The 25,439-nt window shown below is 39.3% G+C and overlaps 1 protein-coding gene across 8 annotated transcripts in view; it reads right to left on the bottom strand.

Moving 5' to 3' along the window:
• EXOC1 (exocyst complex component 1) overlaps positions 1–25,439 on the bottom strand; it is a 105,493-nt gene that overhangs the window by 43,250 nt on the left and 36,804 nt on the right. For 3 of the 8 annotated variants that reach the window (XM_089669268.1, XM_089669270.1, XM_089669273.1), the window contains exons 5-12: positions 22,934–22,954; positions 21,750–21,937; positions 20,276–20,503; positions 16,872–17,004; positions 15,390–15,499; positions 12,003–12,056; positions 3,559–3,699; positions 211–316 (exon numbers count right to left, since the gene is read on the bottom strand). In XM_089669268.1, coding sequence (XP_089525394.1) covers positions 211–316; positions 3,559–3,699; positions 12,003–12,056; positions 15,390–15,499; positions 16,872–17,004; positions 20,276–20,503; positions 21,750–21,937; positions 22,934–22,954 — 981 coding nt within the window. The remainder of the gene's footprint in view (positions 1–210; positions 317–3,558; positions 3,700–12,002; positions 12,057–15,389; positions 15,500–16,871; positions 17,005–20,275; positions 20,504–21,749; positions 21,938–22,933; positions 22,955–25,439) is intronic. The other 5 variants (XM_089669272.1, XM_089669275.1, XM_089669274.1 and 2 more) reach the window with 3 other exon arrangements.

The raw sequence follows: 25,439 nt of genomic DNA, 5'->3' as shown, positions 1-25,439 counted from the left end.
GTTTTATTCAAACAATAGGCTTCTGAAAAAACAGGGATTATAAAATCATACAACAAAAAACAGATTTTTAGGTCTGTCACATAAGGCAATTTACTCCACAGCTACAGAGATCGTCTCTTCAAAAGAAATTCCAGAAGACAGAAAACATGTATTACATATATTATTATGTAACAAACACTTCCATAAAGCGTATTTACTCATTTAGCTTACCAAACTTCTTTCCTTCTTTGGTGGCACCAGTCATCTTGTTTTTAGCCACCTCGAAGAAATCCCTGATCTCTCGGTCATATAACCGCACAATATAATCAATGTAGTTCTACAAACAAAAGAACACACACATTCATTAAGTCTTCATCATAATTTCCTTTCAGTTTTGACAAACTTCTTTATTTTGACCGTAAAGCCAATTTGCTTCAGACTTCTTACTTGCTGTGGAAGCCACTCCCACAAAGGACAAAAACATTGCCTAAACTGAGAGGGTTTGTAAACCTAAAAATTGGCTAAACAGACACGTTTTCAACATGGATACGTTGAAGGCGTAAATTTAAGTATTCAAAAATGTTTTTAGCATCACTGAGGTTTACAACTACTTGAAGCATGCACTTACAGGCTGGGGCAATCAACACTGTTCTGCTTTGTTTTGATAAGCAGGAAGCAAACATATCTCCTGATTGGAAATATAAGTGAAATCAAGGCCCAGCTTGAACAATTGAGGAGTAATATAAGCTAGCCTTTCTCATCTGGGGTGCCACAGCTCCCTGGAGTGCCTGCTGGTTTTAACGGAAGTGCCCTCAAACAACGGCATCCCACAGAGATCATGTTGTCACTGGTAGCTTCTGGTCTAGAGTGACAATCAAATCTGGTAAGACCAACACCTAATCACATGATCACGTTATAGGCATCCATTGTGACACTAGTGTTAGAACCCGCTTTTGTATGATAAACTGTAAGTTCTTCTCCTCACTAGAGAAAAAGTCTGGGCCAGTGCCAACGAGTTTTATATTTGGGGTTAGTGTGTTTATGTGGGTTAAAAAAAAAAAACCTCAGCAACATTCGCACTATTGTTTCTTGGCTCTAATATGGGTACAAACAACAAATAATGCAGTCATAATGTATGTGATATACTCATGCAGGTCTGTCATTTATTTCAGGCTTTTTTGATGGTGGGTTAAACAGTAAAATATACAGCAAACGTTTAAAACACTGATATTTTGCTATTTGGGACAATTTTCTTTTGATGATAAAAAAAAACAGAAAAAAAATATCAGGGCTACCTAATATTCTCCACCAAATGAAGGTCCCCCCAAAAAAACAAGGTACTTGCTGTGACTGAAAAAAAGGTCGAGAACCCTGCTCCAAGCTACGAAAGTGCATTTTAAACACCACATTAGCAGAAGCCTAATAGGGGATTGTTCTATTAAATAGCAGTTTTCCTAAACAAACTGGACTTAAAAACAAAATAAATGTTTCCCATGTAAAGAGATACAATTCAAGAAATCCTAGGAACCCTAGACCCAAGATGATCCACACCCTGATTTCAGCCAAACTATCATGACCAGGCACTCCCTGCCGATTATTCCTATGTGAATAGCCAGTCAGTGTGGTTGGAACTTTGGAATTGATTGCTGTTGACTCTACTGTGTGTATGTGCTCTCGTCTGTTACATTACCATGGAAACCAACAGAATTTGGAAACCTGAATAAAACGAAATGCTAATGGATCTGTATACAATTATATTTTAATGAGAGCTCGGAATTCAGAGAATTATTGCTCATCTTCTTTAAATACGATATAAAAATAGGCATGGTCATATGTCAACAAGCGCCCTTTAAGAAAGGCCATTCATTAATTAGGTTTAATGATACATTTTGCTTCCAGCAATAAACTGTGTTTAATCAATAATGGCTTGTATTGAGTAAGATTCCCTGGTAAAAGCAGAGGGGAAGTAGATTATTGATTAAATAATATGAAATCTGGCATGGATACATGCTTCACCACATCTCGATTATCACACTTCCTGATTTTAAATGTGCTGTAAAAGTTACAGAATGCCTTATCAAGTTACCCACGAGTCTGCTTAGGTCAATAAATGAAAGTCTTTATTCTAGTGTTTGAATGGAGTTTTAACTATCATCCCCATCTCTTCTGCATACCGCTAAAGAGAACTATTCACCAACGGGTATTTGTAATAACCTGAACTTCCAGTCTTGAACTTAAAGGAGAAGTTTACTTTTGGAACAATACATGTTGTCTCTGAATTTAATGTAGAAAATGTAACATTTTCCAGCTCCTGTATGCTCTCCCCGACCCCCTGTCCCTGTGACAGCGGGCGGAGGATCTTCTCCCCACACAAGGTGTCACAATTTAAAACCATTGTGGCTGTGTGGGGCTCCTCTTACACAGTTGCATCATTCATTCACAGTTCTATGAATAAATGAACTACAACTATGGTCAGCTGCCACCTTGTAGTTTATTTATTCTTCCCACAATTCAGTAATTGTCTGCCCGTACAAGGTATGGGTAGACAGCTCTATTGAGTTTCTGCATGATTCTGGCATTGCACCCACAATCTGCTGATCACCGATGCAATGCTTTACAGGCTGCAGATTAAAAAAAATAATAAACACGCATTTTTTTACCTGCAAAAAGATATTCATTAATTATTATTTTTTTTTATAAAAGGTGAATTTATCATTTAAGGTGGTCATACATTAGTAGGATTTTATTTGAAAACATTCATTAGATTTCCAGATGGTTAGTGGGGTCAAGCTGACAATTGTTTTCAACTACAGTGACAAGAAATTTTGAATGACCAGGATTGAAGTTGTTTCTCAAACAAGGGAATATAAAAAGGAACAAAAACCTGTTTAATACACCCTTGGATTCCATTCAAGTAGCAGGTCTGGGCAAAACTTTAAGAGCTGTCAATTGAAATTAATTAATTAAAGATCGAAAAGCTCTGAGGAATTGATTTTTCAGAATTTTCCATAATTCTACTGGAGGTTACTTGATATTTGATTACCTACTGGTGGTATCGCCTTGTTAGAGCAAAAGTACCCAAGAATGCTCATTGAAGCAACTTCACATCACCTAAAGCCAAACTTCCTATTGTGGAAACACATTGATAAAGCATATCTAATTGCTTCGCATGGAACATTCTGTAATTCTGTCAGTGTTTTTTTTTTTTTAAATGCACCACGTTTAATCAGTAGCCACTTGATTTTTTTTTAAAACTGCCCAAAATTCAAAACACTGCTTCCTTGTGACCATACCAACACTTGTATTTTCTATATAAATTGGCTCCTGAAAACACAATTTTCTGCTCATGTAACTCACTGCTGATTTTTATTACACAGACTGACCATGTGGTTGTAGCCACTAGATATTCCCACTTAGCTTTTAGGAGGTAGAAAGTGTTTGAAATCCAATTGTAAATTTTAACAAAACAGCAGCAGGCAAAATCTACAATGACGTTTGCTAAAATTCTCAATATTTGTATATAATTGACCTAGAGGGTCTCAACATGCGAAGGATTACATAAAAAAGTAAAATACGAACCTTCATAAGTCCTTCATATCTAGCATATTCAGTGTTTTTCAGCCACTCCATCAGTTTGGCATATCGTAGAAGATCTCGGTGGAAAGGATGGTGGTTTGGTAGGGTCATTTCAACTGAAAGCGTGGAAGTTTGATCGTGGCCCTATGTACAGATCACAAAGAAAAACGCATTTTTATAGCAAAACCTGTACCACACATGCATCTTCTTTAAAGCTGAACTCCAGGCAAACTGCTTAATATAAATGTTAAGGTGTTACTAAACCCAGGACCATGCCTTCACTATATCTGGTCTCCCATAGTACACAGAACATGGAAATTAAATTATTTTAGTAAATATAAACTGCAAAATACCTATTATCATCAGCAGTTAGAGCAGTCTTGTGACTTCTATCAGTGTCCAGCAGAGCACTAACTAAAGCTTGTAGGAGGAGTTTTCTTTCTGCTCTAGGAGGATGCAATTCCCCTGACTTCTGTCTGAACAGTGCTGATTGGCCCTGTGCTGACCACATGCACTCTCCCAAGAAAAAAAAAAACCTCTCTAGCAATGCACACCAAACTGAGCATGTGCTGCCTACGGTTCAGTCTGGAGATAAGAGGTGGTCACTTGCAGAGAAGAAAGGATCAAACAGCCTTTTTACACAATGCAGAGGATTAACCCCTTAGGTTCCACAGTGCCTATAACAAACATGCTTTACTGTATATACAGATTGATTTTACTGTTGTGGGTTTAGCAAGCACAATTGGTTGGCTCCTTTTGTAGCTTCTCCTTCCCCCAGTTATAGCTCTTCCATATAGGGACTGCAAGAGGCTGAAATTTGGATATTTACACTACTTACATTTATAAAAACACAATAAAATGATGTATTGCACGAATATAAAGTTGCAATGATTTCTTTAATATCTGTCTAGAATGCAACTTAAATCAGCCACTCTGCATTCCTATATAAAATGAGAATTTGGGAATTAAAAAAAAATCTGTGTGTGAAAAAAAATGTGCAAATGCCTCTTTTCGAAACAGCACTCTCACTGGCCCATTTTTATCACAGCCTTTCAGTTTACTTTTTAGTTCCACAAAAGCACTTAAACATTATGTCAAGGAAGTTTTTAAGTATCAACTAAATATTACACATAGGGAAGCTGTTACTTTGGAACCCGGAAAAAAACAGTTATATAACAGCAGAAGTCCTTTTAGTCCCCGGTTACACCGATCCAACTTTGAAATCACGCAACTTCACTGGAAGTCGTACGATTTCAAAGTCGGATGTCATTCTAACTTCAGGTTCAACTTGTAAGACGTCTGCTGCTTGCAAGACATGGATGTCTATGCAAATTGAACCTGAAGTAGTACATGCACTACTTTAGAAATCGGTGCGGCTCCGGCCAAGTCGGAATCGCATCGATATGACCACAATATTTGCAGACAATATGGTGCGACTTGAAAAGCGATTTGAAAATCGCATGACATGACAGATCGCATGGCAAGTCCCACTCGGTATGACCGGGCAAGAAGAACAGTGCTAGTGGCAAAATCTATAAATGTATGGCTACCTAAGGGAGCGTACAACATATTGATGACAGAAGTGATTTACTGAGGGGAATCTGGAATATTGAGATTTGTACGAAATACTGTGAGTATAAAAAGTGCCATTAGGAAGTAGAACAAAATTACTTTCCTCTTAAGGAGCCGTTTTACTTACTCCACATGCCTCCAAGTTTAAGGCATTTTTTTGCTTGAAACCTGAGCATCTAATACAATTCTCCCTAATCTGGATTGGAAAAAAGAAAGTTTCTCGAGTAATAAAAAAAGGTCAGCACTGCATATACAAATCTTCCATATGTCGAAAGACTACTGATGCTGAAAAGATTAAGGATGCCAATATTTTTGTGTTAAGCATAAGCCATCAAGACACTTGTTCTCAGTGTTGGGAGTCCGCCATTGGTAGCTTTTGGCTTTCCTGGTGCTGAGATTCTAATGTTTATACTGAAGCAGACCCCTACTCTACTAAGCACTAAAGTACCTCTAACACAGCCCCTTCCTAAACAAATACTGTATATGTGGCAGTTTTGGGCACTCTCACAGTGGGAATCAAGGTTATACCCCAGGATTCTCAACTAAACAGGTTGAGGGACTCCAGAGGGTTTACTCAATGCAGAGGAAACTGGCTTTTCATTTTCCTCATCTGTTCGTAAAGTCCGTTTTGGGATCTGGAGCCTGGAAATTTCAAAGTGATTTGGGAGGGATAAAATCTCCAATCCTGGGTCCATGTTTTCTTAACGCCCAGCACACTAATTATACAGGTGTGTGCAGGGCATTAAGTAATAACCTGACTAGGGTTCTGGGATCCACCCCGGCCAACAGGAGGTCATTGCCCAGGAGTTAGGAGAGCACCACCTAGGAGAGGTGGAAGCCAGAGCAGCAAAGGGGCTGCTAGCTGTGTGCACAACAGCCATTTAGGAAGGAGTCTGCAGGAGACAGCTGTGAGCCTGAAGTTGAAGGCCAGAGCGGCAGAATTGTGTGTACAAGCCGGGAAGCTAAATATCTGTGTTTTTGAAGAGTGAAATGCCGACAAAGCCCTGCGTGGGAAACCCCTTAAAAAGAAGAAAAAGAGTGGCTGTGTGCTTCAAAAGCTCTACCCTTGATGCTATTTCTCACAATATCAAACACCACAAAGCAAGCCATTAACACTAATTATTAAACCCTACACTTGTCACTTGAACAGTCCTCCAACACCAACAATTAACATTCCTCCTAAAAAAATGTACCCTAAATACTCGCCCCACCCCCAACACCAAACCCCCCAATACCCAACCTCTAAACCTAACACTAACCAAACTCCTTAACTAAACCTTCTTTTGTATTCTCACCTTAACCAGCTCTGAGAGCCTCCATGTCAATGACAGAGGTTTTGCACCAAAAGTATGCAGTATTGGGAACCAAACATCAGTATAAACAGATACCATCACCTGGTCTCTGACCGTTTTGGAGAAATCCTTCATCTTACTGCCATGGACAAAAAAAAAATCTGTATGACCAACATTGGCCAATTTATGAAGAAAATTTTAACAAACCCCTGTCAACCGCAGTTGCTGATACATTTGCCGTACTGAAGCATGCACACCCTGCATGTTTTTCACACAGTAAAACTGCTTAGTACACACGGGAAAGCTTCTCATAAATTAGTAAGGTGTTTGCTACAGTAAAAGGCTTACTCCTGAATCTCTAATTGGGTTTAACTATGAAATACTTGTCATAGGCATTATGCTTGCTCCATTAATTATGTATTTTTTCTAGAATGGCTCACTTGATGGTATTAATCAGATATATGTGTGTCTAAGGTGCTGTAAACAAGTCATCTTACATAAAATGATCCCATGAATTTTTGTAAACAAGTCATCTTATGTAAAATGGTCCCATGAATTATGAGATTCTGGACTGCAACAGGAAAGAGATAAAGTTCGCAAAAAGGAAAAGGCTACAGACTAGCAGAAGTAGCATTTTATATATATTGAACATTTGATTTTGTTTTACCTACAACATTGTACTTGTTTAATGGTCCAGTTCATCCACAACAGTAGTTTCAGTGTAGGGTAGGAATCTAAAGACTGAATTGATACAATAGATTATACAGGTCTTATTGATCGTAGGGCCTTTCTATGGTGGTCCTCTAAAAGTTATGATTAAGTTCATCACTTCCTAACCTCCTCTATAATAGTTAACTTGGTCTTACACACAAGAACATAAGGAATCTCCACCAGCAGAAAATTATAGGTTTTGAAAATACAACACTGGCTCTCCTCCCTAATAAAAATTAGGGGCCCATTTAAATCCCTATAGCGTTTTGAACATATTTTTCTGTATGACCCTAATGTTGAGCTCAATCCTATATTCACAGTTTAATTACCACAACCCACAAATACAGAAGAAAATGGGGAGTAGGGACTGCAAAAGACAAAATTAGAGGAGAACTGATCAATGATTTGGAACAACGGTGCTAAATGCTTAGAAATATTACTGAAGGGGAGTATAAAATTATGACGAGATAGTATATAGTTCCTTTCAGAATTTTGTCTCTTTATCCTAGTTATTCAGATAAATGTTTCTGCGGCTGCTAGGGATATGTTCCATATCAGGTGGAAGTGCCCAGGAAAGCTATTTCCCCTCTTCAAATCATTATTTAATTAGGATAACCCTAAAAGTCCTTGCAGGCCCTTTTACAAAGTAAAGTTGACATACCAACTTAACCCCCTAAATAGTTAATGCAGCTCAGCTGACATTTGTTAGAAGTTAAACACAACAGTTTATTCCATTACCAAAAGTTAAACATAGAGTAAATAATTTCATGGGAGGATAATCTCAGTGCCTGAGAGTCTTGGATATTGTTTTATCATACAAAAATGGATACCAATAGCCCTCAAGATCTTTGATCTGATGGAAGGGGGGGGGGGGTCCGCCTGTGCCTGGGGGCCGGCTGCCTGTGCCAACCCAGCAACCCATCACTCTTGCACACATGTTGCTGTTCAGCGTCAAATAATTATTTTTTTCCTGTTTTTCTTTGATTTCTCTTTATTCCCGTTTTCTCTTGTACAATATTCTTTATGTTATTAAGCTTCTTTCATATTTCTTTTTAGACTGTGACCTCAAAGTTATTGAGCAATCATAAGCAAAAATTACTTATTGCTTTCCTTTGTAATCTTGCCATAAGAAAACATGAGCCATGACACAAGAAGGTATGGGTGTGTAATTTTATTTTAACACTGTTCAAATTAACTGCATGTTTTTCCTGGTGGTTTCAGTTCAATTGATTGTAGATCTGTTGATAATTCAGATCTATAATAATCTCACAATATGGTTGTACTGTACTCTTGTGGGACATTTAAAAAAAACAAAACATTTTACCCTGCTCTGTTTACAAGCTCAGACTTTGGAGCAAAGATATAAGACTGGTCAAATAGATACAAAGTATTTATCATATAAAAGACTCTAAAGCCGGCCATAGATGGATCAAAATTTCGATCCATCTATGGATAGGCTGATTGTACTGAAGTCAATCTCTCAATCAACTTCAATGCAACCAGCAGGTCATCCTTTTTTTTTTTTTTTTTTTTAATGCGATCACTACCAGCAACCATAGCCACCAGCAATGATCATTGTATTCTGACAATGGGAAAACCTCCCACTGTCAGAATGCAATAACGCAGCGGGAGGAATTCCCCCATTAACACAGACCCGTGGTTGAAAGAAAGAAAATTGCATAATCTTTTACCAGACTAATTAGGCAAACCACAGAAGAGTACCATTAGAAACTCATATTACAATTTCACTGTTTATATGAATAATTATTTCAGGAGTGATTTAATAAATATTAGTTATTTGCGGTAAAGCAGAGATTACTGCATAACAGCCACTCCAAAAGATAAACCTTCGTAATGAAAACAGACTTCATGAAATGTGTTTTTTTTCTGAGATAAACTACACTTCAAATAAATAGTATAACACCAAGTTCCCAATAGGTTGTGGCATTAAAATGAAACTTGGTCCACTGGACCTCCTAAATGCTGGTGATTTGAAATGTAGACAGACAGTAAGAACTGATTCAAACTCATTTAATGTAGAACTCAAATAAACTCATTTAAAACCAACAAAAATGTTTAACAAGAAGCAACTTCTTCTGCAATACTCGCCTTCAATCGAGTACTGCCCAGCCCCCCCCCCACCTTTCCTCACAGTACTTTATTTCCACCACCAGATGTTCTTGAGACTTCTTGGTTGAATGACAGCCATCATCATTTCAACCCACGTCCTATGAGTGTGCAGCATCATCACACACCCTGGGCTTAAAGTACTAATGCACTCCACAGTCATTAGTCAAGCAATGCTTTAGTACAGTAAGTACCCTACCCCCTGCAGCCAGGAAAGAAGAGGAAGGGCTTGTGATATCTGACTGGCCCCATGACCAATGAAAATGGTAAATAAGTAGTTTTTTTTTTTTATACTAAGTGCTGTGGGTTAAGACATTGTAACCGTGCATGGTGTTCCCATGCCCCTATAGGCAGTTTTTGAGAAAGGTAAACAAATGCGTATATTTTTGGCCACCCATCCTTCTCCACATTACAGCTGAGAGGGTTTAAATTAAAAAAAATGATTGGTCAAGCTTGGAAATGGCCGACAATTTCCAAAGGGTTGTGACACACTGAAAGAAAATTTTACCCATTACGATCCAAAATTCTGATCAAATCAAAAAAAAGAAATAAGTTAATATGAGCTTGATGTTGTTGTGGCCAGCCTTTTAAGGATAACGCCTCTTAACAGAAGAAATATTGTTGGTCTGAGTCACTTACTGTGTCATAAAAAAGGTTTATTTGTTAAAGACTTTCAATACACAAACACTGCTTGCCGAAAATAATAAAAGACAACATAACCTTCTACGTTGTCCTATAGAGACATTTCCAAGAAAAAGGAAATCAGCAGTCTCTACAGTTATTCTGTATTCATCACTGCAAAAACATTTTCAGCTTACATAGAAACAAGCATTTGTAGCTCCTGGCTTTAATTTTCATTCCATAGGTTAGTTCAGCAACCATATTATGAAAAGACTTTAGTAGCAGGCACATCAAACCGATAATAAGCACTTTCATTTGACTTTTGATTCATTTATAAAAAGTGGAACAAAACAAATGCAACTACAATTATTAAAGTGACTTTCTAACCTAATACAGATAATATAACTTCAATGATAAAATGGGGAAACGTTTATTGAAAACTTACAATAAAAATCACTTGTTAAAAAAAACCTGAAATGTCTTTTCAATTTACGATTAATGTATTTCTAGGTAATATTGTCTACGTGCAACTAAAGCCAGCCAAAGATGGTGTGATTTTTCTGCAGGAAAGAAAATCATTCAATTGTGTTGATGGGGGAATCCCTCCCGTGGAGCCATTGTGTTTTTCTAGCAGGGGGAGCTGTCCCCGGCAGAAGAACACAGTGATACTAGCAATAATCTCATATAAAAACGCGACAAGCTGGTTGTACTGAAGTTGTTCGATCGAACAACTTGAATACCTTTAGCCTGCCCATACATGGTTCGAATCTCAGCCAGTGCCTGCTGAACCGCCCAAGATTCAACCACTCTATGACCGGCTTTACTCATCTCTCATCAGGCGTGGGAGAGGATTTAACAGTTTTACAGCGTAGGCAGTGCTGTTGGCAGCAGAAATACCGGGCTACATTATTAAAGGGCCATTTATATTACTCCAGGTTTAGTTTAAATGCAAAAAAGATCATCATTTATGAATAAAGTGTACGTTTAAAGCAGACCTTCCATGACAAAAGGAAAGTCTGCTTCCCTGCCAGCACCCCACCTCCCAAAGCAAAATTAGCATTCAAAAAACAAAAATAACAAAAAAAGTTTAAAAAATACCTCAATCTTCGCGTCTGTGAGGCATGGGTTACACGCTGTGCCTTACTGCTGCCTCCTGTGATAATTGGGCACTCAAAAACCTATGAGAATGCACTCTACTCCATTGAAGGAGTGCATTCTTGCAGGATTACGAGTGACCAGGAGGCAGCAGTGAAGGGCGACGACGTATCTGCAGCTCCCAGAAGTCTAGACAGAGGTAAGTAGCTTATCGTATGTTTACTGTTAAAGTTTTATTCACAGCTTTTTGTTTGGGTGAAGGGGGGTTGGCAGGTAGGCAAGCCTTCCATTTGCATTTATCTGCTCTTATATTTAATTAGCTTTCAGGGCTTTTATAAAAGGAGGCCCAATAAAAATTTGAAGATCCAATAAGATGGGGAACCCAAGGGTGTGAAAACCCTACAATTTCTTAAAGTAGAACTAAAGGCAAAACTTTTTTTTTTTAAATTTGGACAACTACAGGAGGATTAATATTGGTCAGTTTTTTTCCCCCCATCTATGCCCCATTTCATGAAAAGTGCTGTAATCCCTCTCTACTCTATCCAGATCTAAAAAAAAAATGTTTGCCTTTAAATTATACTCTAAATCACGCTAAAAGCACAATTAAAAATGTATATTTCTATATAGGCATTCTTGAGTTTTATAGAAATCTGTTATAATGGACAGCCAGGCAGGTGACACACTCATTTCTGGTTCAACAATACAGCTTCCTAAGTCACATCTCTACCCCAGGCCTGGACAATATATCAGCACGCCATCATCATGTCCATGTGTACGCAGAGGGCTACAGATGTGTTACAAGACTGGCTGTACAAAATTTCAAATCTGGTAAAAACATATATTTCAAAAGTGTTCCACTTTAATATAAAGACAAAAATCTAGACATTTCCATCTGAGTACACAATAACTGCAGGCTACTCCACACATATTTTTGTTAGTACTGAAAATTTGCAATAGGAGGCCAGAACAGAAGATCAACCATACAAACAGCACACAAACATTGCCTTCATCACCACACAGAGTACTCACTGCCATAGAGAGATAGTAGGACCTGCTATATAAGTGAGGGAACATCTGAGTAAACTAGTGGAAGATAAAATATAAAAATATAAAATTTTTACATAGAAAGAAAAAGGGGAAAATGCAAACAAGTAGGCAGGAAGATTAAATATTGATGATGTTATAACCTAATAAACCTAAAGAGTATGTAAACCCAACATTTCATATTGCTGATATGTGCCTACTGTACCATATCCTGTTCTCTTTGTATTGCTTCCTTTGTGTGAAGTGCCTGGCGTTTCTGCCAGTCCCTCTGCCTTCCTATTAAAAACTGACCAAATTTCATTTAGTCTGACAAAGCTAGTTGGATATCCCCAGACTTGCCCCATCGGAGTTAGCGATGAATAGATTGCCGTCGCTGTAAGAGACACTAACAATGCCATTGTTTGGTTTTTTGCCTTAGTAGATAGAAACTGTTTTACAGTTTCTGTACTTGTTATTTAAAAGCTTTGTGCCTTAAATAACATCGAGAAGAACAGTTTTAGATAGTGCTTTTGTCTTCTGCAGAATATCTGCAAAACTTTGCACTATTGTTCTTTCTTGTGCTGCTATCTTTATTAGGCTGGCTTGACCTATGATGAAGATGATTATACTATGCAATACTGTATAATTGTACATTAGGTAACCTGTTACCTTTCTTATCTCGCCAATTGCTACTGATAAAAGAGTTTGGATTTAAAAAAAAACAAAACTGAACACACCAAGCAGGAGAACACACCGTGGTCAGTTCTCTAGCTGTGCTGGGAACTCAGCTTGCTCTCCTCCAATGATCAGACTTGCTTCTCCTTCCCAGGCTCTTATGCAGCTGAGAAGAGAGGGAATGTGATCACTTATATACCAAAGGGGAAATGTTTTATTTTTTTTTGTTTTTTTTATCTATAATCAAATGTTTTGCCTTTCATTTCTATTTTAAAATGAATGGGTTGTTTTACAACGTGAGGGTTTACATATACTTTAAAGTGAACCTGTAGCATCCTTGAATCCGGATTCCTCGGTAATGCAAATGATAATGAATCCTGCTCTACCTCCTCAAGCCCCCAAGCCACAGCAGGTAATTGACCTCAACTGCACGCAATGTCTCCTCGTCCAAGTGGCATACAAGCCCAAGGGAGGACATTTTGAAAGTGTAAGGAGGAGCAGGTATTCACACCCTTGGAATATACAGGCCACCAGAAAGGTAAGTATAGTGTCTTCCTTTATAAGGATGCCATTTTTTTTTTTTTTTTATTAAACCTATAGTGACAGTGTCAAAAATATTGAAGCCAGGGACTAAAATAATAAATCCAGAGCTAAAGAACTTACATGCCCAAAAGCACACAATTAATATATAGTGGAAATGCTACAAAATAAATTATCCTCCTCTTATTATGAGTAAGCATTGGTTTAACTCCTTAGAAAGAACCAATTTTCAATTCCTGAATATAAAATGACAGCACTTTTTTTTTTTTTATTACCCACTTTGAAGTACAGTGGAGAAAGCATGTAAAGTACTTTAAATAAATATTTATATATGTCATTCTGACACAGTAAAGTAGTATCAAAGTTTGAGAACGTATGACTAGGAAATCAAAAAGCACAGCAGTAGTCCTTTAGGAAACTATATAAAAATAAACGCAGACACTCAACGCATAGGAAACAATTTGCAGATATTCTAGAATAAAGAATTCAAACTGCAAAACCATTAAGCTGTACAGAGATGTGCTCTGCTAAGATGTGTCACCAAATGAGGATCATTATCATTAAAGCTTCTTTTTTAAAGAGGAAATGAATGCATTTTACGACAGACTGCTAGCAGGCAGGCTATTATTGCAGAAGAAACATGTAGTCTCTCTTCTGCAATAAAATACGCCTTCCTGCCTGTTTGCAGTCTTCTGCAGCATGTAAACAGATTTGCACTTGTGCAGTTCAGCTTACATCGTCACTACGGTCCCTGTGTGCTAGGATAACTAACTCCTGCACATGCACAGAAGTTACGTCATCTCGCTCTGACTAATGGGAGATGCCCAAAGACCGGCAACCGGGGAGATGCTGGTGCTGGCGAGGGACCTGGTCTGTTGGAGAGAAGGAAAGTACAGTGCCTTTAGTTCCGGTTTAACTCAGCTTCTGAGGATTATGTCCCCCTTTCTAGAAGCAGAAACTATATCTAGTGGGGTTGACATGTCACATTTAAGGAAATCTGTCATGAAGGAAACTTGTAGGATGCCATTGGTAAACCCTACTTCTGAAAACGCTATCTACCTGTGTCATAGGTAGAAATTGTCATAGATTAGAAATTTACACTTACTCACACTCACCCGCCACTTTTTTAAGTACATCTGTGCAATTGCTTGGTAACATAAATTTCTAATCAGCCAATCACATGGCAGCAACTCAGTGCATTTAGACATGTAGATGTGGTGAAGACAACTTGCTGAAGTTGAAACTGAGCATCACAATGGTCAAAGAAAGTGGACTCAAGTGACTTTGAATGTGGCATGGTTGTTCATGCCAGACAGGCTGTTCTGAGAATTTAAAAAACTGCTGATCTACTGGGATTTTCACACACAGCCACCACTAGGATTTACAGAGAATGGTCCAATAAAGAAAAAATATTCAGTGAGCAGTTGTGTGGATAAAAATGCCTTGTTGATGTCAGAGGTCGAAGGAGACAATGCTGCGATATTCAGATGGTAGGGTCAGAATTTGGCGTAAACAACATGAAAGAATGGATCCATCCTGCCTCGTATCAATGGTTCAAGCTGGTGGCGGTGGTGTAATGATGTGGGGGATATTTTCTTGGCACTAGCAAGGTGCATCTAACAAAGAGGCCGGTGACTGTATTTGATACTTTAATAGACTTACCTGAAACAAGTATGCAGGGAAGGACTTCTGTAATTCTCTGGCTTATCTGATTCTTGTTTTGGGTGTGTCACTTAATGCATTAGAGACACTGGGAGGATATCAGCTAGGGATCTAACATCTTTAGAAAGATATGAATATTGGCAGCCCCAAGTCTCTATTGACAGGTTTCTTTAGTCAGCACCAACTTGCAGGACATCTTGTGACAACCATCTAAAGTGCCTTAATTGCAGTGTCTTGGAAAGGGCCAGGAGCTAATTTTCTCTGATATTTACCTGTTATCCCTGGTTTGTTATGGTGAGTGAACTTTGTGTTTGCAAAATCCATAAAATAAAAACAGAGGTATTTCCGTTTCTTTTAGTGCTTTACTTAAACTTCCTAAAGGGTTTCTATCAGCTGCTTGGGTCTTCAGTTCCATGTATTTGTTTCACATATTTATATTATACTTTGCTACAAAGGTTATGTGTTCCGGCTTCATAATAAACATAATAAAGTGTAGAAATGAAGTGGTAGAAGTACCTGTTGGACAAATACATTGTTTAGGTGGCTGGCTAGTCGGCGAGCAAACTGCTCTCTGAGGTCAGTGAAGAGCTGCTGTTGCTGTTTTACAGCTTGAAGCATTGAGTGTCCTAAAAAGGAACAAGAAGTCAGTAGGATATAAAAGAGGTCAACAAAAGCAAAAAACTGACTACTACAGACCAGATTAAAGTCAACATCAACAGATTACTATTTGCCCCCAAATTCTTGTGCCCAGTGCATACAGGCGAAATTCTGAGGGGTTTCTGCTCAGGAAGGTGCTTAGAAAAAAGCAGCGAGATAATGAAAACGAAACTTCTTTTACAGAGCATGTTCAAAAAGACAAATATTGAATCCAGCTGGTCAGCATCATGGCTAAGCAACTAGTAATATCAAGAGGAGACCTGCAACTGCAGTAACCATGTATATTTTAGGAAATGTTACTTCAGCCGGGTCCTCTTCACCCTGCATATGCACAGTCCATGCATTCCTATGGGAAGTGTTCTTCACAGAATGCTGGAGGCCAACATGAGTATGGCTCCCTATAGGAATGAACAGATGCACAATGTGGAGGACCTGACGGGGACACTTCCAGAAGAAAAGGCAATGCAGCACAAGGCACAGCCGCACAGTGAAGATGGGTACAGTCATCCCTTAATAGTCAAATTGTCCAAAGGCAATGGAGAGGTCAGGTGAAGTGACCCTGACTGCTCTCAGCTTCCCTGCAGCAACTGGCATGGCTATTATTCTCTCTCACTACTAAAGAAATTCACTGCATATGTACCGCTTTCTAAGCCAGGTAAAATGCTGACAAAAGCTAAAAGTCTGCAGGCTTTGACCAATTATACTAGGTGCTGTGTCATAGGTGTTTATCACCTAGCAGACAAGGGAGTGATTTACTACAAAGCAAATAGGCTATTCACTTTTCAAAGGAATTTTTTTTGCCAGAACTTAGTGAATGTTCTAAAAAAAATTTTTGCAACTACCCAACCATGTGCAAGGAAAAAAAAATACACAACAGCATTTTTCCTTGCACATGATTGGATTATGGAAGTCAGCAGAGCTTCACCTCATTCACTAAGCTAAGGGTAAATTCCCTTGCAAAGTGAAAATTCTCTAGCTTTGTCAATAGAATATTAACCTTTAGAAAATCAACCCCAATGCATCAACATCAAGTGGTGTGATTCAGAGAAACGTATGCAAACCTAGTAACACACAAACCACAGCCTTTTCCTCTCAAAGTTCCACCAAGGTCAGTTCCGTTCATTTTCAGGATCTATCACTACATTAATGGTGCCATGACCTTTGTATGCACTGTACATTTAGGAAACCATAAGCAGATACTGTAAAATGCATTATTTTTCTAAAACTGTTTACTTTGCGGTTGTGGCTTGTGGTCAAGGCATGATAATATCAAAGAGCTGATCCCAAAGACAATGAAATACCACACACTCTCATATTAGAAATGTTGTATAAAGTGGATACCTGGTTGAAGAGATACATTCATACACTGTAGAAGAGCCTCCGCTGCATTAGTACAAGCCTCAATACCACGAGAGGAAGAAAGGTCAGCTTCTTGAAGGGCTTTAATGTGACCCTTTGATAGGTCCATGTGGTTCTAGAACAATCCAATACAGCTGGTTAGCAATATAGACTACAATGATATTTATTGGTATTATGTAGCCTCAACAACATGACATCAAGATCACTGCCTCAGAGAATCACAGGAAGCTTTGTAATCATTCATAGACTATAAAGCTCCCTGTGAATGGATGAGCACCACTCAGTCCAACTTGATTTTGTTCCAGAGTAAGACAAAGTTCCAGCCCCTCTTCCGGAACACAGAGCTGTATACTCTATGTAGCTGAGGTTACAAACAATGTATACAGAGCTGACAGCTGCTGCGGAGGTTTCTGCTAGCACGACTCAAACTATTTAAAACCTCATGAAAACCTGGAGTTAGGCTTAATCAACCAGTGAAAGGCTTTCAGATAAAAGCTCTAGAGCTGCCTGATCCCTTTTATGGGGCTCTGAAAGTGTGCATGTTCGCCCCTTTGTGGGGACAATAAAGTTAAAGAAAAACAATGTATAAAAAAAATATATAAAAAAAACAAATAAACAAAAGCAACTAAAAACTAAATATGTAAAGCACCTCATCACCTCTGAACACACCCCAATTAAAACATGCAGCATAGTGCAAACACATATATGTAAACATAACTTGTACAATCCATATGCGATATCGTTGTGAATGTCAGAATAAGAGCAACAAATCTAGAATCATAAACAATTACCATGGTGTAAAGGCTTTTAAAGTGGTGGCTATGGAGATAAAAAAAATTGCAAATGCCACCATTTTGTTTTCCAGGATTCCTGCTTTCAGAAAATATGTACTTTTTGGGTAGAGAACTGTGGGGTAAATGAACTTCTAGCAAAAAATGCAGATTTTTATACGCGTGTGAAATATTTAAAATAGTTCTAAAGCCAGGATATGTTTTAACTTCATGCATTCTCTGCATTAAGGTAAAAAAAGTCCTATATATACTTACGTGAGTCCCATCTTGATTCAGCGCTGTGCCCTTCTGCAGTCATTCTGGTCTGTGTTCCTCTTCTCACAGGACACAGAGGCAGCAGTGGGAGCCTTTGGCTCCTGCTCCTGTCAATCAAATCCTGTGAGGATGACGTGGCTGGTTGCCGAGCCATTCTGTGTGTGTCTATATATCACGAAAGAGTCCACAGGTGTGCCCCAAAGATAGCAGCTTGCTATGGGGGCACACACAAAAGAGAAGAGCTGAAGGTGCTGGAGGGGAACCCCAGAAGAGGAGGTTAGGGACTGCTCTGTGCAATACCATTGCACAGAGCAGGTTAAGTACAACATGTTCATTATTTTAATGTAAAAAATATATACTTTACAACCACTTTATAAAATACTTTATAGGTAGAAAAATAATTAATACCCATCAGTTCATGTGAGATAGGCAAACAGGTTAGCCATATATTAATAAACCACAGGTCTCACTGGAACAGTCAAGTTAAACAAGGAGTTGAGATCCGGGACCGTTGATGATCAAAAAATACACTGCTCAAAAAAATTAAAGGAACACTTTGAAAACACATCAGATCTAAATGGGAAATAATATCATACTGGATATCTATACTAATATGGACTTAGGTAATGTGTTAGGAATGTAAAGATGCCCCATTGTTTGATGGAAATGAAAATTATCATCTTACAGAGGACTGAATTTAAAGACACCCCGAAAATCAAAGTGAAAAAATGATTCAGCAGGCTAGTCCATTTTGCATGCCAGACAACATCGGGCCATGCTCCTAACGAGACGATGGATGGTGTCCGGGGGAATTTCCTCTCAGATGCGGACCAGGGCATCACTGAGCTCCTAGGCAGTTCTAGGCAGTCTGGGGTGAAACCTGGCAGCGTCAGATGGACCGAAACATGATATCCCAGAGGTGTTTTATTGGATTTAGGTCAGGCGAGCGTGGGGGCCATTCGATGGTATCAACTCCTTCATCCTCCAGGAACTGCCTACATACTCTCACCACATGAGGTCATTACCAGGAGGAAACCAGGACCCACTCCACCAGCGTAGAGTCTGACAATAGGTCCAAGGATTTCATCCCGATACCTAATGGCAGTCAAGGTACCATTATCTAGCCTGTAGAGGTCTGTGCGTCCCTCCATGGATATGCCTCCCAGACCATCACTGACCCACCACCAAAATGATCATGCTGGATGATGTTACAAGCAGCATAACGTTCTCCACGGCTTCTCCAGACTCTTTCACATTTGTCACATGTGCTCAGGGTGAGCCTGTTCTCATCTGTGAAAAGCATGGGGTGCCAGTGAAGGACCTGCCAATTCTGGTGTTCAATGTCAAAATGTCATTCGAGCTCTATGGTGCCAGGCAGTGACCACAGGACCCACTAAAGGACATCGAACCCTCAGGCCACCCTCATGAAGTCTGTTTCTGATTGTTTGGCCAGAGACAGTCACACCAGTGGCCTTCTGAAGGTCATTTTGTAGGGCTCTGGCATTGCTCATCCTGTTCCTCATTGCACAAAGGATCAGATACCAGTCCTGCTGATGAGTTAAAGACCTTCTATGGCCCTGTCCAGCTCTCCTAGAATAACTGCCTGTTTCCTAGAATCTCCTCCAAGCTCTTGAAACTGTGCTGGTAGACACAACAAACTTTCTGGCAATGGCATGTATTGATGTGCCATCCTGGAGGAGTTGGACTGGCTGCTCAACCTCTGTAGGGTCCAGGTATCACCTCATGCTACCAGTAGTGACACTGACCCTAACCAAATGCAACACTAGTGAAAAACAGTCAGAAGAGATGAATAAGGAAACAAATGTCAGTGACCTCCACCTGTAAAACTATTCCTGTTTTGGGGGAGTCTCACTATTGCCCATCTAGTGCACCTGTTGTCAATTTCATTAACACCAAAGCAAAATTCAATCGTATAGTTTTTTGCTACACTTCTGGAGCTCCAACAGCAGAAATATGGCTCTCCTGCACATAAATCATCATATCCACTCATCTTCTCCTGTATTTATTCACAGAATCCTTTGTATTTTGTAAATACATTCACAGAATACAAAGCATTCTGTGATTGGAAGAATGGAGAGATGACAGGATGACTGCTGTGTAGGAAAAGCCACTCCTGTCATAATGCTGAAACAACTGTATATTCTCTTTTAAAAAGTAATGTAAATGCTAGTAATTGCTTGCTGCACAAAATGCTCCTCAAATCAGTGATTACAAACTGCTATCTGAAGGAAACGGATTTTACGTGGCACAAATAATTGTACAGTATAGGCCCAATGCAATCTGTGCAGCTGAAAGAACCTCCAAAAACATTGTACTTACAACAAGAAACTCAATCTCGCCCAGCAGTCTCTCACTGTTGGTTTTGCTGAGCTCAATGAGATGGTTACTTTCAGAAATCTGATCCATCTGCTCTTTCACACTTTGCAACATCTCTTCATAGCTGCTCAGCTTCCCTTCTATCTGGTCCACCTCTTTTAGGGCCTCGTCCAGCAACTGCATAAGGATGTTAACCTGTTTCTCTGAAGCCATGATGGACTGGATATTTGCCTGGAAGTGACGAGAAACATCCTTAGCAGACTAACACAAGATTGGAAGAGATAACAGTGTAATTACATGTGACATAATGGGGTAATTTACTAAAAGCAAATAGGCTGTTCACTTTGCAACGGAATTTTCCCCAGAGCTTAGAGAATGTTGTTAAATCTCACTTTGCAAAGGATACCCAATCACATGAAAGAAAAATAATAAAAAAAAAACATATTGATTTCACATGATTGGCTGACAGAAGACAATAGAGCTTCACTAAGCTCTAGAGGAAATTGCCTCACAAAGTGCAACTTCCTTTACAAAGTGAACAGTCTATTTGTCTTTAGTAAATCACTCCCAATATGTTTATAATAGCCAACTTGCATCCCTTGTTTGGTGGCTGTGGCCTTCAGTGAAGCCAGATCACAAGCTGTGTGTAACTTTTTGCTGTTCCTAAAATATCTGTTCATATATCATCAGCAGCACTGTTCCATATTTGCAAAAAGTGAAATGTTGGCACAGCAAAAGCCATTCCCATCACATCCCACGCAATGCAGGTGCAACTCAACTGACCACTAAAACACCCACATTGCATCGGGAAACCCAAACACTACTTAAAAGCATTAGAATGCTCCTGGGCCATAGTGGAGGCAAAATGAAGACGGTAACTGAAGTTTACAGGAACTGGGTGATTGCGGATAACAAAAAGGTGAGCCCTTGTGGGAAACCCATGCAAACACAAGCACAAAGTTCATATAGATTGTTTTCTGGTGGAAATCGAAACTTCTGCTAATCCATGCCAATAAGGGAAAGTAGCACTGAAGATTTTAAAGTGATATTTAAAACAAACATGTCATACTTACCTACTCTGTGGAATGGTTTTGCACAGAACAACCCCAATCCTCTTCTCCTCAGGTCCCCCTGCCAGTGCTCCTGGCTCCTCCTCCTTGACCACTGCCCCACTAGTAAGCAGCTTGCTATGGGGGCACTGGTACATGCTTGCTCTCGAGTCCCACTCTATGTGCCCCACCCCCTCTCTCTCCTCATTGGCTCACTGGATGTGATTGACAGCAGTGGGAGCCAATAGCTCCTGCTACTGTCTCAGCCAATGAGACAGAGACCCAGGACAATCGAGGCTCCTGTGCACATCACTGGATCAGGGGCTCAGGTGAGTATTGGGGGGTTACCTTCATACATAAAAAAAGTCAGCCTTCAAAAACACTTTAAATGTTTCCTCAATAACCATGTTACAATATAGAGGCCATACCCCATCCAGGACCTGTAGCTCCCTTGAAAGTTTCTCAGCAAAGGCCTCAGCATTGGAAATGGCATATTCACAGCCCTCCATCATGAACTCGATATCCTGCTTCTCCCTAGCATTCAGCTCTTGGTATTCGGCAGCTGCTTCTTCCTCTCCCCCAGCCACACTCTGGTTCTCTCCACTAGGAACAGACTCTTCAAGATGATGCAGGTGAAGGCAAAAATAATTAAGGAAAGAATACACTGTTAGAATCCATGGCACAAGAAATCAGCAGTTACTGGGCAGAGGCTCTGCAGCATGGGAACACACAAGGTCAGGTTTACAGATTTAGAGAGCAAGAATGGAAAATGAAAGATTAGAGAAACAAAAAAATAATGGTTCAAAAATTAACAATACTTAAACAAGGGATGGAATAAAATAATAAGATGGGCATGAATAATATGTTTATACTAGCAATTATAGCATCCACTGCCTCGTCTCCCAATCTGCCCCCTCCTGGTGACAGCGGGACCATCTCCGCCCCCCTTCTGTCCCCTTCACCCACATGGCCACGTCATCCATTCATAGTGTTCTGTGAATGAATGTCTACAAGTACAATCAGCCATTGCAGCCGATGACTTGCAGTCCTCAATGAACTGCAAGGTCAGTTCATTGATTCTTCCTGCCATTCAGTAACTGCCTGTCTGTATTGGAGAAAAAAAAAAAAAAAACGCAAATTTCTTTACCTGCAAAAAAAAAAAAAGAAAAAAAAAAGTGCATTCATTATTTTTTTTTAAAGGTGAGCTTATCCTTTAAAAATAGACACTAGCGTCACTCTTCGATAATGGACAAAGCTGAATATTTTTCAAGACATAATTTTATTGCTTTTTTTCCACAACTGGAAGCAATCTGAAACAATTGAAGAAGCAAAGAATGCAACTGTAAAATATTTTCCATAGCGCTAAAATGAATAGTTTACATTATCTAATGCACTCTGAGTCAGCATCCATTCTGCATAGAGAATAATTAGCACAGCTGGTAGCCGGGACTCTTCTGCTGTGTACAGTATGCACATAAAGCAGTATTTCCATCCTGAAGACATACAGTGACACCATGCTTTATGAACAATGCTTTTCGACAGTAGATACAAAATTGCAACAAAGATGAACAGTCGCTGAATAAGGGAAAGAGAAGTAAACGAGGACACCCACCTTCTGAAACTTTAGGAAGCTCTGAAGTGTAATAGGTTTGGGGAAAAAGAGCAGAGGACAGTAAGCAAAAGAGTATTAAAGCCAGACAGACAAAGGCTGAATGCATACAGGTGCGGCATATACCAACAAACATTAGCAGTACAGAACCCAACAGACATATTTTGTTGTGCGACAAATACCAACTAAACAGACTTGAGAAAAAAAACTTGACTGTCAAAAACAAGACATGCAAAGAGTTAACTATAGTACTCCAAAGGACAGGCTTCTCTAGGATGTTCGCATGTTATCCTTGAACCAGTAGCTGTATCACTTGATATTATGTGCAAAATAGATCTGTTAAAGGACAGCTGTAGCTCCATAAACAGTTTCTCTAAAATACCCCCTCTAAAGTCAAATTGCGCAAACTTCAGCCCCCCGCCCCCATTCCTTCCTTTATTCCTCAATTGCTTACTTATCTTAGTTTCAGAGCTGCATCCTCCTCTGGTCTTTACAACCTGTTCAATGCTGGCCAAGCATGCGCATTGAGCTCCCACTGACTTCTAGGCCAAGTACACCTTTTGCATAAACTGTAATATGTAGACAATGGGCCCCAGTAGTTTTAAATGCAGTATACTGCTTGTTTAAATATAGTTCAAAGCAGATGCCATATCTGTAGGCCATTTCTGTCCGCCATGCAGCCTGGCTGAAAAACTCCATTTCATACATCCTTTCATTCTAGGTTAACTGCAGGACACAGCAGCCAATGGCGCTTGCCCCCAGCATTGCAGAAACAAAATGAGCTTCCCATTTCAAAAGCTGTGAATGCATAGTACATGTTCCCTTGTCACCTAATCCCAGGAACGCTGAGCTCAGTCATTGCTTGGATAAGTGAGGGGAGAGAGAGAGAGCACTACATGGCTTTAGAAACGGGAAGCGCACTGCCGCCTGTCAAGCTAAGAGTGAGTGACAACACCTGCTATGTCCCCCACTTAGTACAGGATGTAAGCAAAGGAATTTTTTTTTTTTTGTAATAACAATTTTTATTGATTTTCAAAAATATACAAACAGTATGTTTAAAAAAAAAAGGATAAGAAAAGAAAACAAGCAAAACAGAAAGGTACATCGATGGCAAAACTGCGTAAGGACAGGACCAACAGAAACATAAAATAACAGTGTGAAGGTTATCAGGACCTTACATTTTGGGCCGGCATAGAGGAAATGAAGGTATCCCATGGGAGCCAAATCATCTCAAACACAGTAAACAAACAATTATGTAGTGCAGTCAAGTATTCCATCTGTCTAACATCAGCAATAAGTTTGTACAGAATCGACATTGAAGGAGGGGTAGAAGACAACCAACACATAGGAATGCTTCTCCTAGCCGTGGTCAGAACATGTACAGCAAGTTTTCCGGATGGTTTAGGTAGACCAGGAAATGGTAGACCTAGCAAAAAATGTAGTGGATCAAGTGGGAGAGAGGTACGCATTAGTGATTGTAACAGGGAGAGAACATCTTTCCAGAAAGGAGTAATGGAGCTGCATGTCCAAAAGATATGATAGAGACAACCCTGGTCTCCACCACAGCGCCAGCAGGCAGGAGAAGCATTCGGATTATAAGCATGAAGAACTTCAGGTGTTTTGTACCATAACATCATGAGCTTGTATATATTTTCCTTAAAAACCACACAAACAGAAGATCTAGATGCATTTTCCCAAATTTTCTTCCACGTTAATAGAGCAAAGGAATTTTGTGGCCAGGATGCACGATGGACAGAAATGACCTAAAAGGTATACGTCTAACTATATATTTTAACAAACCCCACAGAGTGCATTTAAAACTGCTGGAACCCCTTGTCTGCATAGGACAGTTTATGTAAAAGGTGAACTTAGCCTCTAACCCTTTCGCTGCCAGGCCCTGCGCTCTACTTTAAACCCAGCTGGCCAGACCATTTTTGCAATTTTTCCATTGCTTTTTATTTTTACCTTACAGCTTTCAGAGTTTGTAAAAGACCCCCCCAAACCATATATTTTCTGAAAGCACAGGACCAGTAGCATAAAAAAGAAGGTGCTACTGATTTCTAAGACTCCGTGATGTTTGTCAAAGTAATAAATTATTATTAGCAGATAAAATTATTATTAGCAGATAAAAACACAGCAAATTTTACTAAATTGCTGCTAAATATAAAAGTTTAACCTGCACGGAGTTAATAAATAACAAATATTTGTCCATTTTAAATTGCGCCTTTTTGCAAAAATGGTGAAAATTGAATGTACGCAAAAATGTAAATAACCACATCTCTCAAAAAATCTGAAGGTTTTAATTTTTCACTTACAGCTTTCAGAATTTGTAAAAGACCCCCAAAACCATATATTTTCTGAAAGCACATCAGCAGTAGAATACAATTAAAAAAAAAAAGAAAAGTGCTACTGATTTTTAAGGCCCACAGCTCAATTGCATGTGCAGTAACCACAGGGAAGCCGCATGGTCAAAAAGACGCGGATGAGTTTTGGAAAAGGTGCATTCACC

The sequence above is a fragment of the Staurois parvus genome, unplaced genomic scaffold (genome assembly GCF_062004578.1).
Source record: "Staurois parvus isolate SC_StPar_1 unplaced genomic scaffold, SC_StPar_1.0 ptg000071l, whole genome shotgun sequence".
Taxonomy (NCBI): domain Eukaryota; kingdom Metazoa; phylum Chordata; class Amphibia; order Anura; family Ranidae; genus Staurois; species Staurois parvus.
Note: the sequence above shows the minus strand (reverse complement) of the source record. Positions and strands in the feature narration are given on the sequence as shown.